This window comes from Quercus suber, unplaced genomic scaffold (assembly GCF_002906115.3).
Source record: "Quercus suber isolate HL8 unplaced genomic scaffold, Cork oak 2.0 scaffold_343, whole genome shotgun sequence".
Taxonomy (NCBI): Eukaryota; Viridiplantae; Streptophyta; class Magnoliopsida; order Fagales; family Fagaceae; genus Quercus; species Quercus suber.
Window position 1 is genome coordinate 582,077 of NW_027069795.1, and position 19,886 is coordinate 601,962.

At 43.1% G+C, this 19,886-nt stretch overlaps 2 protein-coding genes across 3 annotated transcripts; both read left to right on the top strand.

The window, feature by feature from the left end:
- Positions 1-235: 235 nt before the first annotated feature.
- On the top strand, positions 236-2,973 carry LOC111986623 (large ribosomal subunit protein eL20z). Of its 2 annotated transcripts, none has more exons than XM_065759839.1 (3): positions 236-578; positions 1,598-1,673; positions 2,467-2,973. In XM_065759839.1, exons 1-3 carry the CDS (start codon positions 377-379, stop codon positions 2,657-2,659), a joined length of 471 nt encoding a protein of 156 aa, XP_065615911.1. In that variant the 5' UTR covers positions 236-376; the 3' UTR covers positions 2,660-2,973. The 2 variants fall into 2 exon arrangements, with proteins under 2 accessions (XP_065615911.1, XP_065615910.1); XM_065759838.1 differs by having other exon boundaries at positions 237-578; positions 1,589-1,673; positions 2,467-2,674.
- Positions 2,974-6,634: 3,661 nt separating this feature from the next.
- On the top strand, positions 6,635-8,173 carry LOC112012485 (uncharacterized). Its single transcript, XM_024044864.2, has one exon. The coding sequence runs from the start codon at positions 6,635-6,637 to the stop codon at positions 8,171-8,173; it is 1,539 nt and encodes a 512-aa protein (XP_023900632.2).
- The last annotated feature ends 11,713 nt before the right edge of the window (positions 8,174-19,886 follow it).

Here is a 19,886-nt window from a genome sequence, read left to right on the forward strand (position 1 = left end):
TTTTTTTTTTTTTGTTGAAAAAGTCACTAATAACAACCTACCACTTAGAATTTATTATGGAAGTATTGCGTATGTAACATTTCTCTAACCAATAATAGGTTTTTATATTGCTCCCTAAAAAAAAAAAAAAAACTGAAAAGTCAACCAAATCGAACAAAACAGTCAAGCACAAAAACGAGTCGGGTTGGTGGGCTTGGGTTAAATCCTTTCAAAGCTAAAAGCATATAAATACCTATTCTTTACCGCGTCAAAATATTTAGTTACGGCACAGCGGAGTTGAGCTGAGAAGAAACGAAGGCCGACGATCACGTTCACGTGTGTCTCTCAAACCCTAACCCCCAAAATTCAAAAAATTCCTATCCGATTTAATCGAGAAATGAGCGAAGAAGGCAAGGGCAGAGGAGTGACCGGCGACCAGCAGAACCAGCTCCACTATGGCACGTTCCAAGGCGTCGCCAACTACTACCCTCCTGCCCCTCAGCCTCAGCCACAGCCTCAGCCGGTTGTCGGTTTCCCTCAGCCAGTTCCTCCCCCAGGTTACCATCATCATCTTCCTTATGGATACCAAACCGGTCAAGGTAAAATTCAAAATTTTGATTCATTTTGGATTAAAAATATTTTGTTTGTTTTGTGAATTATGATTGGTTATAGTGCAAATTATAGTAACTCTAAGGGAAATGAGTGTGCCAATTTTGTGTTGAATTGGTTATGATTGATTGATTGTGGTTGGGCTATTCAAGTGTGGTATTTATATTTTGATGTTATAGCTTAGGTTGCATTTTATTGATTATATATTTGGTTGAGTTACTAATTTAGATGGAATCTAAATAGTAATAGAAGAGCTAGGATCTTATGAAATATGGATCTTGATGGAGATTAATTATGTTTCTTTTAAAGTATCTAATATGAATTCTCTTTAGTTGTGAATTTCAGATAGCTTAACTAGTAAAACCTCTTGTCGTCAAATGAGAGATTTGAGGTTTGAACCCTGTCTGCCCCAAAAACCGATTGGTGTCTTGGTTTGGAGCAAACGCCATTGAGTGAAGTTCTATCATATTATATTTTTGGAAGTTACAAGTGATGCCTCTGAATATGAAATACCTATGACTCTTAGGCCATTGGTTAAACATTAGAAAGTAATTTAATTCTAGTCTCCGTGCAAAACAACATTCTAACATGTTGCACGTTCATTCCTCACATCAAGAGACCGTAATTATCCTACTAAGAATGATGCAACGTTTGCAAATTGATCATTTTTTGCCATGGGTTTTATCAGTAAGTCTCCATTTTCTACACTGTTGAGGAGATATCTCTAGACATCTCTTTGTCTATCTATCTACCTTCTATCTGCTGCATACCTATATTTTGAGTTTAAACAAGGACGTTAACGTGCATGCCTGTAGCAAATTTTGAATGTTTATAGCTATGTACTTGAAGTTCTCGTCAATATTGAAATTGAAGTGGCTACTACATATGAATGCTATACAAAATATTTGTAAAGTTTACCAGAAAGAGGGAAAAAATTTACATTTTTGGTTTAATCTTCCTTTCTTATGATTTTTTTTTTTTTAAATGTTTTTGTTTAAAGTTGTTCAAGGTTATGCTGTTGTTGAGGGAACACCCATAAGGGAAACACGTCTTCCTTGCTGTGGAATCGGTATGGGCTGGTTCTTGTAAGTTCTTTTCTATGGATAATTCTTAATTACATTATTTTCCTTTATTTATGTTTTAAGGGTGGTTGACGCATGAGCACAGTAATTAATAGTATATGCCATATTTGAATATTAAATACATAACATAGTGAATGAATTGTGCACACAAACAACTTAGCAAAATAAAAGGTTTAGAGGATTTCTTGCCCCCCCCCCCCCCCCCCCCCCACTTTCTAGAAAATTCAAGTTGCCTCTTGACCTTTTTTTTACTGGCAGGCAATATTGCTTGCCTAGTAAATTATTCAATTATGTTTATTTGACTTCTATGAAGTGTTGTCTATGGTTAAATATCTCTCCCACACTCAGTTGTACTAAATTGCATGACTTAAGCTACGGCAACTTAGATAATTGCCAGATGCTGCCTGGTACTTTCTGAGGCACGAGGTAAGAGGTGCATATGGGAGTCACTTCAGTAATAAAATGATGATTTTCTATAACAAATTGCAAATCTAAAATTCATGAAGTTATACTTGTATAATATCGTCTTGGATAAACATATTCACTTGCCAGGTGAAAAGTAAATAAAAATTTGAATATATATATATATATATATATATGCGACCCTAAGAAATTGGAACTAGTTAGGATTATGGTAGTGAGAAGGGGAAAAACTATCTGACATCTGTGGTAGATATCATAAATGATCAGAATCTCCAACACATGACCTTATAGTGTAATTTGATGATTCATTTTTTTTTGGACTTGTATTTGACTATTACTGATTCGCTTTTTTTTTTTTTTTTTTTTTTGCAAGGTTTTTAATTGGTTTCTTTTGTGGTGGCATTCCCTGGTACATTGGAACTTTTATTCTGCTCTGTGCACGAGTTGATTACAGAGAAAAACCTGGATATATTGCATGCACAATAGCTGTAAGTATTTTTGTTGTGCAGTATCTCTTTTTTCTCTTGCATGAGGTTGTTTTCTTTCTTTATGATTCCTCGTATTGATATGGACTTCTGCAAATAATTTTGCTAGTGTTTATTACATATCTTTTGAGACTGACCCTATCGTCTGGAAATGAGCAATCTACACATATTTTCTGAACTTGTGATTAGTGCTATGGCACAGCAGGAGATAGAGTAGTTGCTGGATCTGGTTCATAATTTAATTGCATGCTAGGAAGTGGTGTATCAGCTTCACTACTCTTTCAAGTTGGCCTATTGAATTGGAGAGTTGGGTTTTGAATAAAACTTAATGTCCAACATTATTTAGAAGGAGTGGATCCTGTATATTTATAGCTGGAGTATGATGCACGTAAGTCAGGGAATTCTCTGTGCTAGAAATGTAGGGGGGGGGGGGAAAGAGAGAAAAGAAAGAACAAAATGGGCTCCTCGGCCATGGGCCGAGGAGCACCCCCGAGTTGTAAATAGTTCTAAGTATTTCTTTTATAAAAAAAGAGTTCATGCTTGGTGAACGATGGCCAGCGCCTAAACCTTCAATCCACTCTCTACAAATTTATTGTTTGGGCTTGTTGGGCTGAAAACCCGTTCATACTCTGGGTCAAATCCAAATTGAGTCCCTACAACCATCAATAAAAAGATATTGAATAATGTTGCAATCAATTTTGTAACTAAATTTTGTACTAATTTTAATATCAACTTGCTTTTATAAAATTTTATATTTTATAAGCACACAACTTACAAACATGGTCATTAACATCTAGATCTAAATCTTAAAATCTTTTGATTTTATTATTTTTTTAAATGCTTTAAATGATTTAGAAGTTAAGCAAAATCTTAACTAAGTAGGATTTCATAAATATACCAATCTAAAATGTAGCATCTATATAATTTTTACAATTTTATTGATCTATAAAATTATTATTTAATTTTATATATTTTTAAAATTTACGTCCACATGTACAAAAATTGCAAGATTTTTTTTAAAATGTAGATATTGCTTAAATATCTAAATTCATTACAAATATAACCACAAAATTGTTTAGAAAGGGGCTAATTCCAAATTAATTAAGTTATTTAATTTTGCTACAACTACCTGTAAAAGGACTTCGGTAAAAGTTCGATCTGGCAAAGCTTATATAATCAACTGTGGGGCCAGAAATCAGGCAGCCTTGGCCCACTCCCAGCCAGGCCCAAGGGCCCACACCGAGGATGCACGAGGGGTCCGAGGATGAAAGCGCGAGGACTAACCCTCGAGGAACATATCCGAGGATGACCCCGTCCTCGGGCGTCTAAGACCTTGGAAGAACATGAGCACCTCCCCATCAAAAGGGACTCCTTGAATATCTGAGGAGGAGGGTTCCAGTGTCACGCGTCGGCGACGGAAGCATGGCGAAGGAACAAACCTTAGGCGAGTTGTCACCTCTGCATTGAATACCCTCAGCTAACATCCTGGCCGCATTAATAAGGACAGGACTCCTGAATAGCGCCGCCTTGGGTGTTGCAACCCACTGGAGGAACAGGGATGCGGCTGATGGGACAGACTCTCAAGTGGTAGCCTGATTGATTGACAAATGGAGGGTTAGGGTCAGTTGAGAGGTGTATATAACGCAGGAAGTCCCTCCTGAAAAGGGGGACGGAGGATTGGAACCAGGAGGTCCTGTAATGACCCATGCTCTCTGGAACCTTTGTAACCAATCTTAAAAGAAATAATAAGAACGTCAAACTTCGGAAGTCCAGTCCGAGGAGCATCATTGTGTATCCCAACCCATGTTTAAGTTGATAATGTCACATGCAACCATGCAGGGCAGTTGTACCCTTTACTAAGGCCTAGTTCTTAAGCCCATACTCTATAAATTCATTGAAGGGCAAGCTGGGCTTGGGTCCATTCTATCAACCTGAACAAGTGTCCCAAATCCAATCCCTACAATTGGCGCCGTCTGTGGGGAGAACTCGTGCATCAGTAAGGACAACAGCCAAGCATGGTAGGGTCAGACCCTCACCAAGGGAATTCCCATCGACACGAACCAGCAAGACCCCAACGCCCGAACGACTGTGGCGACGCGGGGCACGGCCAGAACGAGGAGAATGGACGGTTTCGAGAAGGAAGCGTGCACACCTCGCAAACCAGCGAAAGCAATATGCATAGAAGCAGCCGCGTGCCCCAGGGAGGCGATAACGACCCAGCCACGAGGCCGCGGGAGGATAAAAGTCACGCCTCTCAGAGGCAGGAAGACAAAGCGGCCATGCAGCGAGAGATAGTCGATCTCAAGAGAAAGTTGCGCCATGCACAACGAAAGCGACCCGAACCTAGCCTCGACTTACCCTCTGACGACGAAAGTGATGACGACTACAGGCAAGGGTCGACGACACCCCCGAGTGATGTTTTCTCTCACGAGGATGAGCGTTATCGGAGGCGTAGGCGTGGCAGCCCCACCCCTAAGGGCTTGGGAAGCGACGCCATGAGCAGGGCGCTGGACCGGCTCTCCAAGTCGCCCTTTACGCGTCGCATAGACGAGGCAGAGCTCCCTCGGAGGTTCCAGCAGCCGACTTTCGCTGTTTACAATGGCAAGACGGACCCCGTGGAGCACGTGAGCCAATTCAATCAGAGGATGGCCGTTCACTCTAAGAACGAGGCACTGATGTGCAAAGTCTTTCCTTCCAGCTTGGGGCCTGTAGCAATGAGGTGGTTCAATGGCTTGAGGACGAATTCTGTAGATTTGTACAGGCAGCTGACCCAGGCCTTTGGCTCCCGTTTCGTCACGAACAGCAAGCCTCCTCGACCCATGAGCGCATTGCTGTCCCTGACCATGCGCGATGACGAGACTCGTAAGGCTTACTCGAACAAGTATTGGGAGATTTACAACGAGTTGGATGGCAAATACGATGATGTCGCCATCAACACGTTCAAAAGCGGGCTCCCGATGGGGCATGGCCTGAGGAAGTCCTTGACTGGTAAGCCCGCCACTAGCATGCGACAGCTAATGGACCGGATCAACAAATACAAACGGGTGGAGGAAGACTTGCTGCAGGGCATGGGGAAGGAGAAGGCTATCCCTCAGGAGAGATGGGATTCCAGGTCGGACCGATATAACAACGCCCGTCCGAGAAGAGACTTCATAGGGCAATTTAGGGCGACAAACGCCCAGGCTGTCGGCGCTGTATTCCGAGAACTAGTGCACAGGGTGCTGGAAAAGATCAAGAACGAACCGTATTTTAGGTGACCGAGTAAGATGTCGGGAAACCCTAAGAAGCGCAATCAGGACCGCTACTGCCAATATCACCATGACCACGGGCATGCTACGAAGGACTGTAGGAACCTCTGGAACCATCTGGATCAGTTAGTCCGGGAGGGGAGGCTGAAGCATCTCCTGCACCATTCCAGCAGCCAGCATGGCCAGACCTACCAAGAGCCACGGAGGGACACAGCCATAGGACAGCCCGCTGGAACGATCAATGTGATCTTGGCTGCGCCAGGAAGAACAGGCATGCGCCCTCGTGGGTGCTGTCCGTAGCCCAGATGACCACCGGGGAGTCCCAGTCAGAGCCAAAGAGGGCCAGAAGAGGCTGTCACTCGACCCTGACTTTTTCCAAGGAGGACAAGGACGGAACCACCCAACCCCACGAGGACGCTTTGGTCATCACCCTCAGAACATTGAGATCTATGTTGACGATATGGTGGTAAAGAGCAGATTGGTGTCCGAGCATCTGCGGGACCTCGGCTGTATATTCGACGTCCTAAGAAACTACAGGCTGCGACTAAATGTGTCCAAGTGCTCGTTTGGCGTAGGATCGGGCAAGTTCCTAGGCTACATCATCACCTACCGGGGGATCGAGGTTGACCTCGACCAAATCAGAGCTATCCAAAACCTAAGGCCTCCGCAAAACCCCAAAGAGATCCAAAGGCTTGCTGGGATGATCGCGGCCCTGAATTGATTCATTTCTAGGTAGGCCGACCGCTGCAGACCGTTCTACCTCTTGCTCAACAAGTGGAAGGGATTTAAGTGGTCCGAGGAATGTGCCATGGCCTTCCAACAGCTCAAGGATTACTTGGCCCGGCCACCCATCATGTCTAAACCAGAGGCCGACGAGGTCCTATACACATACATTGCTGTGGCGAACCACGCTGTGAGCCTAGTGCTGATACGAGACGACGGTGGCGTCCAAAAACCGGTCTACTATGTTAGCAAGTCATTGCACGAAGCCGAGGTCAAGTACTTACCCTTGGAGAAAGCCATACTTGCCGTGGTCCATGCCACGCGAAAGCTGCCTCATTATTTCCAGGCCCACACGGTGGTCGTCTTAACCCAACTACCCTTGAAGTCCATACTTCGGGCCGCCGACTACACGGGAAGAGTTGCAAAGTGGAATACTATCCTGGGAGCCTTCGACGTTAAATACATGCCTCGGACTGCCGTAAAGGGCCAGGTTCTGGCAGACTTGACGAAGGAGTTCGCTGAGCCAACTGTAGAAGTGGGAACCGAGGGGAGGATCACTGGTGAAAGGCCAATTGGAGCGGTCTCTGTCCCGAGGCCACCATGCTGGAAAGTATATGTTGATGGCATGGCAAACCAGAGAGGGTCGGGAGTGGGACTAGTCTTAGTGTCCCCTGAAGATCATGTCATAGAGAAATCCCTGAGACTTGGATTCCCGGCCACAAACAACGAGGCCGAGTACGAGGCATTATTGCAAGGTATGGCCATGGTACAGAAGATGGGAGGAAAGTCAGTGGAGATGTTCTCAGACTCGAGGCTGGTAGTAGGACAGGTAAAGGGAGAGATGAAGGCCCGAGACCCGAGAATGCAGGAATACCTAGGCCAAGTTAAGCTCTTACAGTCGAATTTCGACCCTTTCATTCTGTCTCATATCCCCAGGGGTGGGAACAGCCATGTCGATTCATTAGCCACGCTCGCAACTTCCTCGGCAGAGGGTCTACCTCGGACCATACTTGTCGAGCACTTGGAGAGGGTGAGCGAGGCGACTAAGGAAGCGATCCCCATCCTTAGAGTCGGAGTGGATCCCAGCTGGATGGACCCCATTATGAGATTCCTCAAAGACGATATCCTGCCCCAAGACAAGTCAGAGGCTGAGAAAGTACGAAGAAAAGCTCCTCGGTTCTGGTTGTCCGAGGACCACAAACTATACAGGCGCTCCTACTCGAGGCCATACTTGCTGTGCGTCCACCCCGAAGCAGTAGAATTACTGCTCGAAGAGCTGCACGAGGGAATCTGTGGGAGCCACACAGGGGGGAGGTCCTTGTCTCACCGAGCCGTCACACAGGGATACTGGTGGCCGGGGATGCAGCAAGAGGCCCAGGACTATGTCAAGAAGTGTGACCAGTGCCAAAGGTTCGCCCCCAATATCCATCAGCCAGGAGGGGTCCTTAATCCTTTGACCAGTCCGTGGCCGTTCGCCCAATGGGGCTTGGACATTGTAGGACCATTCCCTAGAGCGCCAGGGAATAAGAAGTATCTGTTAGTGGCCACAGACTACTTTACCAAGTGGGTCAAGGCCGAGCCATTGGCCAACATCAGGGACGTGGACGCAAAGAAATTCCTTTGAAGGAACATTGTGACGCGATTCGGGGTCCCCCACACCCTTGTCTCGGATAATGGACTCCAGTTCGATAGCAAGGCCTTCAGGAGGTACTGTCATGAGCTTGGTATCATAAATAGATACTCAATACCCGCCTACCCTCAGGGAAACGGGCAAGCCGAGGCCGTCAACAAGGTCATCGTCAGCGGGCTTAAGAAGAGACTTGACGACGCTAAGGGGAGATGGGTAGAGGAGCTGCCCCACGTATTCTGGACATACCGGACCACACCCCGGCGGTCAACGGGGGAAACACCTTTCACCTTAACTTATGGTGTCGAGGCAGTAATCCCCCTAGAAACAAGCTTCCCGACACTAAGGACAAGCTCTTTCACCCCAGGCAGCAACGATGAACTGCTGGGAAGGAGCCTGGACCTAGTAGACAAACGAAGGGAATGAGTGATGATCCAGCTGGCCTATTACCAACAAAAGCTCAAGCAGGGGTATGATACCAATGTGAGGCTCAGACCACTAACACCGGGGGACCTGGTGCTGAGAAAAATCGTAGGGGCTACTAAGAACCCTTCTTGGGGGAAGCTAGGACCCAACTGGGAAGGGCCCTACCGAATTACGTCAGTAGCGGGGATAGGTGCGTACTACTTAGAAGATCTGAACGAAAAACCTGTACCTCGTCTGTGGAATGTAAATAACCTGAAAATGTATTATTATTAATGAAGAAGCCTTTTTGGATTCAAATGCTTACCCTATTATGACTATGTATTTCGTGTTCTGACGACAAGACTAAGTGTTAGACAGAACCAGGGCATTGCATGGTCCTTGGACTCAATCCTATGGGAAAACTAACCATTCCAAAATATCCTAAGTGTTAGACAGAACCAAGGCATTGCATGGTCCTCGGACTCAATCCTATGGGGAAACTAACTACTTCGAGATATCCTGAGTGTTAGACAGAACCAAGGCATTGCATGGTCCTCGGACTCAATCCTATGGGGAAACTAACCACTTCAAAATATCCTAAGTGTTAGACAGAACCAAGGTATTGCATGGTCCTCGGACCCAAGCCTATGGGAAAACTAACTACTTCAAAATATCCTAAGTTAGGAAAGGATCAAAACCCTAACTAACCCTTGGGACATAAGGGGACTGCCCACACATGCACTCTTTCCCCTTATCATTGTTACTGACGCAATTGGCTGACATATAATTCAAGCTAAAATCGTGCAAATAAAAAGAAAAGAAAGGAAGCAGGCAGCGTGTAAACCAACAAGCAATTAAAATAAATAAAAGGGAAATTAAACTCCCATTACAACAAAGTGTCCATAGAAGTTGCGTGGCAAGAGCCACCTTACATAAAAATAAAAAGAGAGAAGAATAACAAAACAAAATAAAATGCCATAAAAAGCATAGACAAAGATTAAGCAAGCGGCAAAAGCAGGTTGAACCGAGGCGCCAGGGAATCTACTCCTTCTGCTCAGGCTGGACAGGGGCAACCTCTGAGTCCTCCGAGCCCTGGCCTAAGGGGACAGCCTGCAGGGGTACGGCGAGAACAGCTGCCTCCTCGGTGGTGGGGATTTGAGCATCGGATGGGGCCTCCGCTACCTCTTGGGGCACCTCCTCACTCAGATTTTCCCTTAGTTCAGCAGCCCCCACCTCCTCAATAATCTCCCCAGCCTTAGCGCCATCAGGGGCGACCTCGTAGATAGCAGGGGGGTATTACAGGCTCTCTGCCTTCCACAGGTCGGATGTGAGCTCCACCCTAGCTTGTTTGAGGGCCTCAGCCCAGACCTGGGAGCAGTATCGCCTACATACCCCCGGAACTTGAGTTTTGAAGAGAGCCTCTACCTCAGCCACCCCATCAGCGTAGGCTGCAGTCTCGGCCTCCTCCTTGGCAGTCAGGGCCATCTCCCTACCAAGATCCGCCTTGACCTTAGCCCGCCGAGGCTCGTCTCTGGCCCTCTCTGCCTCCCTCTGGGCCCCCTTGGCCACAGTCACCTTAGCCTGCAGATCTGCGATCAAATCCTTCGCGATCTGCAGCTGCTCCTCCGCCTCGCCCAGGCGCCTTGTCTGCTCCTTAGCCTGGTTCTGGGCACCTTCAAGATCAAACTCTACACTGTCCCGAGCCCTAGTCATCGCCTTCAAGTCCTCTCAGGCCTTGGCAAGGTCAGCCTCGGAGTTTTTCAAGGTCTTAGTAGCCTGAAACTGCCAATCACGCTCTTGGTCGAAGGCCTTCCCCTAGTCGTTGGCCACCTCCTCCAATCTATAAATGGCCTGGACAGCCTGCCAGAGTAACCAATGCACTATAAGCCCAACAAAGAAAAAAGGGGAAGGGAAAAGGAAAAGAAAGGGAGGGCAGTCGAAGTTATAGCGCTTACCATCCCCATATATCGCTTAAGGCTGAGGAAGACCTGCTTACTCCTCAAGGAGTTCAACTCGGCCATGTCCGCCGGGAGCAACAGGCACCTCTCCAGCGCATCGGCCACGGCGCACCTTCGCCCTCATTGAAGTCTCTGAGGGAGGCGTCATCCCTCAAGGGCTCCCCATGGAGCATTGGGGCTGGGAGCCAGGCGTGGGCCTCGGACGAGGTGGTGTCGACCTGCCTGTCCTGACTTTTGCCGCCTATCTTGAGCTGCTTGGACAGCCGCAGTGTGTTGTCCTCCTCTTGCGAGGACACTGGCTTATCCTCCATAGGTCTTTTGCCCTTATCCTTCTTCTTCTTGGCGGACCCAGAAGACAGACTAGTCTGGGAAGGAGGAGGAAGAGGAGGAGGAAGTTTCTGCTGAGCAAAAGTCGACCTAGTCTTCGGAGGAGGAGGGGGAAGCTTCTGTTGGGACTTCTCCGGTTGGCTTTTGATCAGGTCCAACAAGCTGGTGGCGGGCTTCCTCTTGTAACCCATCGTTGGCAGAGGAGGGGCTTCTGAAGCGAGGAGGTCTACTTCGGTCAAACGAGGGACGCCCAAGTCCCCGAGAGGGTCCTCGGACTGATCAAGCTGGGCGAAAACGTTGAACGCGTCTTCCTCCCTCTTTGAGTCCTCCTCGGCAGCCTCGGCAAATACTTGGAAAGAAGAGGGGACGGCTACAGTAACAACTTCTGGTTCGGAGGGCCCCTCGGGGAACTGAAATCCGTCATCGGTCACAGTAATTTTATGAAGCCGAGGATCGTTGGCTCGGATCACGTGCTTTGGAACCGGGAATGATTTCTGGACAGGTTTGTACCCCAAGATTTTGTGGGCGGCCCTAACTTGATTGTCGTCCTCATTTGTATAAATTGATGCCCTCAGCACCTTCTGTAAATCCTCCTTGTTGACCAGGTGGAAGTGGCGCTCAAAAGCGTGCGGGTCTGCAAACGGAAAGCACCACCACGTTAGTAAAAGAAAAAAGAGAAGAAAAAAGACAAGGGAACTTAAAACCCCTCCTGATCCCACTGCCCCACCTGGTATTCCCTCCGTCGTTGGGCAGTGAAGGCTATCGTGCCACTCCCTTGACACGATGAGGAAATCCTCGTTTAGCCCCTTGCTGGACTCAGGGAGGCACTGGATGAGCCGCACCCTGTCGTCCCTCGTTTTCAGGTAATAAGACTTGCCCTTAAGGAGTTGAAGGTTGTAGCACCAGTTCACATCATAGTGGGTCAACCTTAGCCCCATCTTTTCGTTCAGGGCGTCCACACAGCCCAAAATCCTAAAGACGTTTATCCCACATCGGGTAGGGGCCAACCGGAAGTGCGTGAGGTAATCCCTCATCACCGACCCCATGGGGATCGTCATCCCCCCTTCGAGGAAGGCGACAATGGGAATTACCACCTCGCCCTCCCATCTGTGTAAGCGCCAATCCCTGTCCTCACAATATCTCAGACCTACATTGCCGGGAATTCTGTAGTCGGTGATGAATTTCTCCATTGCCTCCTCAGTATAGACGTATTTCTTAAACCTACCCATCCCAGTTGACGCCTAAAAGAGTTAAGAAAGAACAGGCGAAGGAGAAGAAGGGGTAAAGAGGGAGAGAGCTCAGAGAGGGATAGAACGACTTACTGGGAAGAGGAGGAGCTCCTCGGACAGGCTTTTTGTGCTGGAGATGTAAGTGCGAGTGTGGCTGAACTCAGGAAGGACGTGCAAGAATTCTTGATTGCAAATAAGGAACAGGAAAAAGCGGTTCGTATGGGTATTTATACCCCAAATCGAAGAGCCATGCGGGTTTTTCCGTCCATAAATGCGAGATAAACCTCCACCGTTGGATTGGTAATGCCTCGTTAGACGTGGGGAGCACAGAGCCGCTTGAATTTAATGATGGGCACGTTGCGCGCTCCGAAACGTCAGCAACGTGCCTTGGGCAGATGAATAAACTCCAGTGCTGACAGGGGGCGTAAGGCTCGACTGGGCACGGAGCAGGCCCGAGGATGTCAAAATCCTTCTCCCCGCCCGAGGATGCGTGCAGCAAGATTTTGAGGGGCTATTGTGGGGCCAAAAATTAGGCAGCCTTGGCCCACTCCCAGCCAGGCCCAAGGGCCCACGCCGAGGATGCACGAGGGGTCCGAGGATGAAAGCGCGAGGACCGACCCTCGAGGAATATATCCGAGGATGACCCTGTCCTCGGGCGTCCGAGACCTCGGAAGAACACGAGCACCTCCCCATCAAAGGGGACTCCTTGAATATCCGAGGAGGAGGGTTCCAGTGCCATGCATCGGCGACGGAAGCATGGCGAAGGAACAAGCCTTAGGCGAGCTGTCACCTCTGCATTGAATGCCCTCAACTAACATCCTGGCCGCATTAATGAGGACAGAACTCCTGAACAACGCCGCCTTGGGTGCTGCAACCCACTGGAGGAACAGGGATGCGGCTGATGGGACAGGCTCTTAAGTGGTAGCCTAATTGATCGACAAATGGAGGGTTAGGATCAGTTGAGAGGTGTATATAATGCAGGAAGTCCCTCCTGAAAAGGGGGACGGAGGATTGGAACCAGGAGGTCCTGTAATGACCCATGCTCTCTGGAACCTTTGTAACCAATCTTAAAAGAAATAATAAGAACGTCAAACTTCGAAAGTCCAGTCCGAGGAGCATCATTGTGTATCCCAACCCATGTTTAAGTTGATAATGTCACATGCAACCATGCAGGGCAGTTGTACCCTTTATTAAGGCCTAGTTCTTGAGCCCATACTCTATAAATTCATTGAAGGGCAAGCTGGGCTTGGGTCCATTCTATCAACCTGAAGAAGTGTCCCAAATCCAGTCCCTACATCAACTAAGATACTTGTTTCTTTCAACTTTTAGGATAGATTGTTTATATAGTATATACCCATTGTTGGGGTACATTTCTTTACACCCAATATTATTTAAATGACAACTATTTATTTCTTTTCAAATGTCACAAACAAATTATTGGGCATGCCTAAATATTTTGTGACTATCACTATGCTAGCCCACAACCTCACAAAATTGGGTTACGAATACAAAACACTATAGGATCTTATATTTTCTCATAAAGTCCGAATTATTTATTGAGCGAGGGAAAATCTAATCCTTTCTAAAACCCAAGAATTTTATACTTAGCAAATATTCGAAAAAAACCCATAATTCAAATTCATGGCAATACTATTTTTCCAATGGGATTCAACACCATGATCAAAGCTCACGATTCAAACCCGTAACAAATTATTCGTCAAAAGCCCAAATTTCATTGGCAGTATCAAAAACCCAGTTCTCACTGGTAATATCAAAAACTCAATTTTCATTAACAATATCAAAAGCCCAATTCTCGCTGGCAATACCGAAAGCCTAATTTACGTTGGCATATATATAGATTTAGGCCACTTAGCTTTAAGAGCATGATCTACTCATAATTGCTACTTAGACGTTGTGCTCTTGACCCTTGTCAATCATGCTTTCTTAAGTTCAATCTATAGGAATGTGGAAAAAGGAAGAAAAAAAAAAGTTCAAGCTAAAGGACCGCAAATTAAGAAGTAAGAACAGAAGTTTTGGCTGAATTGCTTTAATATATTGACCCCCTACTCTTTCAACATTTTCACAGACATTTACCATTTTATAGGCTGACCCAATTGGTTTGTCAAATCAGAGAAAGAGAGAGAGAGCCAACTCTCAATGATTTGATAGGGTTTCAAAACCATTTGATAATGTGAAAAGGAAAGTACCAAATGGTAACTTTTGTCTAACAAGAGTGTAAAGAGCTTTTCAAATTGTCAAAGAAATTGGTTTAAAGATATTATCATTGAGGGGGACTCGGCACCATACTTTCAGTAATTCAATCAAAACACTCAAATAGATCCCGGGTGAGTCATTTGATTGAGGCTGCCATAGGTGAGACCAAACACTTTGGAGAAGTAGTTTTCAACTATACTAACAAAAGTTATAATAAAGTTGCACATACTCTAGCTTTTTAGGAGCTCAAAACTGTAAAAGTTGGTAAAAATTCAAATTAAAAAAACACCCCAATTGCTTCAAAAAAGAAAAAGAAACATCCCAATTCAGAAAAATTCGAGATTGATCACAAGAACATTGCAATTAACAGATTAATTGTTACTCATGCCCTAAGTTAATAATTTAATAAAGCACAACCACAATCCAAATACATAAATAAAACAGTTGAAGCAATACAAGGGTTTTGGTGACAAAATTGAAAACTTTTGAAGAACTCTTCGAAAGAAAACTTTTTTTTTAGAAAGCTTTAACTTATAGTGTCCGCATTTGATAATAACTTTTTACCATCAGACCAAAACATCAATCAGTTTTTAATGTAAGCGGGGATTGAATTTCAGATCTTTTATACAACCATCAGAGATTTCACCAGTTGAGTTAACTAGAACCCACGAAAAAAAAACTAATTTGAGTTCACCAAATTCAGGAAAATTCACTATAGAATAAACACGTTACAATCAATCTATACTCACAAAATGTTTTATAGACTAAACTCGATTCATATCCTTTGGCAAACAACTTAATTATTTGCCTCCCTCTGTAGTGGGCCTAGTGGCCCCAAAACTCAAAAATCTTTTATAGAACTTCCTTGACAAATAAACGCAGTCCGCATCAACTTGAAAGGAGAATTTACAATGTGAAGGGTTCTCTAACAGTTTAGCTAAAATAATTGAGGTTCTGTTCATAAAAAAAAAAAATAATTGAGGTTCTCTCAATGTTGAAATAGTCACAACTTACATCCCCATGATAAAAATGTGCAAGGTGGAGCCTTTTATAGGTATGTTAAAGTGTCTGTTTGGCATGATTAAATTTTGCCAAATTATTTTACTATTCAGCTAATTTTTGCTACTATTCATGGGTTCTGCTACACTTTTTGATACTATTCATGGATCCCTCTATACTATTTCATCTAACTTTTACTTTTATTTACAGTATTTTTAGTAAAAAAATTTCAGTTTCAACAAAATAAATGGACCCCAAACAAACCCTTTCTAAGCTTCATAAGAAATTAAATAAGGTAAATATTTATGCAATTTTGCTGAGCAATAGTCAAGTGAATTCACAATGACTCTACTTTTGTGTCAACTTCAAATGATTGTGGTTATATTTCACTCATTTTAAATCTAATTAGGTTCAAATTTATGTCTATTTTAAAATCTCATATATTTAATTTTAAATGGAACAAGTTTGACTAAAAAAAAATCATTATAGTGTTAAAGAGTTTGCTAAAAAGATTATCAATTCATCATCTTTAAATGGATCTTAATCTCGTTAAATTTGAACAACTTTTGAACTATACTCAAATCATAACAAAACTCTATTGATAGAGGTCAACTATAAAATATAAATGGCGTCTTTATTGAACCAAAAAAAAAAAAAAAAAAAAAAAAACAGCTATAGTAATGTGGTCAAATAATAGGAACCGATAGAAATTTTATTTCTATTATATATTTTCGACGGGGCAAGAAAAATTGTGATAAACTTATAGAGAATGGTTGAATTGAATGATAATGTGGATGAGCTCTGTACAAATTACGAAGATGAAAATGACAAACTTGCCGTCTTTTACTCTCTCGTACGATCCTCATTTTTTATTATATAGTTTTAATTAATATGATAGTATATAATATAGTGAAGCCCGTGTTTTAATTGCTTCTTGGCAAACGTGATTCCACCTAATAATACATGTTCCCATTAATTATTGTGAGCTGTCGGACTCTTTGACCGGTTTAAGATGTTGCCAGTCAAGGTTATAGGTTTTTTCTGCAAAAAGGAAAGGAAATAATAGGGTTCATTTCGAATTAACATTAACTAATCTAGGTATGTCATGTGTGTGCTCGATGACTTTGGACTTTGTACAACGACTTAATCTGCAATGATGTAAAATTATTAAGTATTTTTCTTTGTATTTCACACTAAGGACATATTTGATATGTTGTAAAAGTTCATGTAATGAATGACATGGTTATTCGATTATATGGTATAAATTGAAAAATAAATAAACTCATAAAATAATATGATATAAACTGAAAAAAAAATTATATTAATTGATTTGGAATTTAATCTATAATAATTTATAATAGTATTTTATGTTATATATATATAACATAAAACTTTTAACTTTTAATTATTCTCATTATATTTTGCTGTGGGGGGAGAAAAACCCAACCCAACTTATTGGGCCCAAGGCCCTGAATGAGGAACACTCTTCGTCCGAGGAGGTGTGACCTTCAGTCAGGCCCACGTCAAAGGGAAATGCCTTGAGACGAGCACGTGTGCCATCCGAGGAGGTAATCATGTGACCGAGTAGTCCAACATTTTTGAATCCGAAGAGGTTTGACCCAACACGAGCTTGGGAGGTTCAAATGATCTGTTTGACAAGTGTCTAGAGGGAGAGGAACCTCGGACACACATGAAGATAACGGGAACAGAGAAATATCAAGGAGGCATACTTCAACCACCACATTTAATGCAAGGCACCTACCTTCCTGGCCGCATTTATGTGGATAAGACCCCTGAACAGTGCATTCTCAGCTACCGCCACTCACATAAGGCTAAAAGTGGGGTGATGGGACATACACTCAAGTGGGTGCCTGGATGATGAACAGGTGGACGGAGGAGATGGAAGAAGGCAATGCTATATAAGGGAAGGGTGCCTCTGATAGAAGGGGGAGAAAAAAGAAAGGAAAAGGGAGATATTTGATTATTGTAGCTCCAGGAATTGTAACCCTAGACTATCAATGAAAAGCATCTCTTCGGACAGAGCACTCATATTAGTCCAAGAACACATTAATTCAAATCCTCCCATTGGGGTTGCTGTTTAATACTGTTATTTTCATTATTAGCCTAGCCTTTTCACCCATTCTCTACAAAATTTATTGTTTTGGGCTCGGTGGGCTCCTAATTCATACTTCCTTGGGCATGGGCCGCAAAAACTGACCCTACATTTGCTATATAAGCTTTTGTGTCATCCTTTCTCAAAAAAAAAGCTTTTGTGTCATCACAATTTTACACATCAGTTTTCAATTATATATCTTTTAATTGGACTAAAATTTTCTTCTATATTTAAACTCCCAATTAAATGATAGGAATCATAGAAACACAATCATAATAAATATTTATTTAATAATTATCATAATTATATTATTAATAGTTCCATATAATACACAATCATAATAAATGCTTATTAATAAATACCATCGTTATCACATTTCATATTAACATTTCATATATAAGCATAACCAAAGTAAATATCTATTAATAACTATCATAATTATCAAAATTTATATTTATATACTGAATAAAAGAGAGAGAAAAACATTTTTTTTAAATAAAATTATATTTTATTGAACTTTCACGTGATTAACTATTGTCAATTATATTTTTACAGTATCTACTTATCTGGGAGGGAGGAGAGAGTAAAAAAGATTTCTCATTGATAAAACACCCAAATGAAGGCCAGAATAATAGTCCTGAATCCTGATATTTCCTTGTAAAAATAATTTCTAAATTGATTTACATTATATGCTATTTTGTCTTGTGAACAATCACTAAACCTATGAATTGCATTAGGAAAAATGTTTTTTTTTTTTTTTCTCCAGGATAGTTTACCAAGCTGAAGACAAATTGTTACTTGGGGCCCTAAGGAGACAAAGGGAGAGCCAGCGAATGAGTTATCACAAGTAGCGTATGAACTTGCCATGAATCAATTGGCTAAGGTTTGGTAAAATTGGTAGAAGGTGCAAACAGGACCCTCCCTTTAACAATTAGTAACAATCAGCCTTTTTTTTAATCCAATTTCACCTTAACATACACAATTAGTTCCGAGACTAATTAGTCTTCAACAAACAGTGTCTTGGTCTTTTCCTTGTGGTTTTAAGTTGTACTTCATAGACTAGGTTAACACTAGATAAAAGGGTAACCTCTCATTGTTGCTAAGTATACATCACTTTGTTCATATTTGACAATCTCAACACTACTCTCCTTTCTTAGACCAAAACAAAGGCAAAAGAGACTTGGACAAGATCAATTCCCCTGCCCATTTCCTTCTCTTATTAACCTTTCATCTCACTGCTCTCTCTCTCTCTCTCTCTCTCTCTCTGAGTGTGTGTGTGTGTGTGTGTGTGTGTGTGCAAGCTCTTAAAATAACCAAGATGGTTTGAGAAGTACTACTATATATTTATTATATTATCCCATATCCATACTCTCTTTCTAAACAACAAATGGGAAATGAATACAATCGCTTCCTCCAGCAAAAACTGCATCTCCATTCAAGAAACACATTCTTGCCCACGTTGTGTTCAAAACCATCCATCAAAGATGTTACAATTCCCAAATGGGAAGATCGCTGTGTGTCCTTCTCCAACGACCCTTTGTCCCCCAGAATCAGTTGCATGGGCCAGGTGAAAAGGAACAACAAAGTAGTTGGCTTTCCAGCTACTCACAGCAAGCTCAACCAAAACACCAGACATAGTACTAACAACATCATCAACAACAACAATAACAGTGTCAAGTACTCCAAGCTCAAGAAAATGTTCTCTAGCAAAAACCTGCCCACCACAATGTCCACTACCACCACTGCTAGCTGTGGAAGCAGGAGACAAGTGAGCACGAATGGTAGCAATGAGAATCGTACCTGTATAAGCATTGTTGATATGGATCCTCCATTGCCAGTCATCAAGAAGGAGCAAAAGCCTCAAGGAGAGGAGGCAGAGAGTCTTTGGAAGAGAAGATCTGGTGGGGTTGCACTGAAAACTTTACAGCTTCAACAAGTTCATCATCCTAGGCATCATCTTCAACCTACCACCGTTTGATGAGAAAATTTCATTGAGAGAGGTGAGATAGAATGATAGATGATGCATAAGAAAAGGGGGGGAAAAGTAATGTAAATGTTTTGATCTCAGTTTGTTTTTACAAATTTTTTATTATATTTTTATTTAATCCTGTGCTCAAAATTTGGTGCTGCTGATCATGTTGTATGGGGTTACTGTTCTCATGTAGATCCAGGGATTTATTTTATTTTATTTTAAACATAATAATGAGTCAATGAGAAAAGCCACCAGTACTAGATCATCCTGCCTGAAGTTATCTCGTAAAGCCTTTTAGAAGTTTGTTTACATGTAGAATTGACTTCGTGTAAATGAAACAGACAAGCCAAGTGATGGCAAAACAGATCGAACTCATTATTTTTTCGGTAATAGGAAAAGTTAACATTACTCCAGTTAGAGAGAGTGTGCGCTTATGGTGATTGCCATAGTGTCATAGTGGGAAGTGGGAACCGAGTCTAAGGAAAGGGCAAAA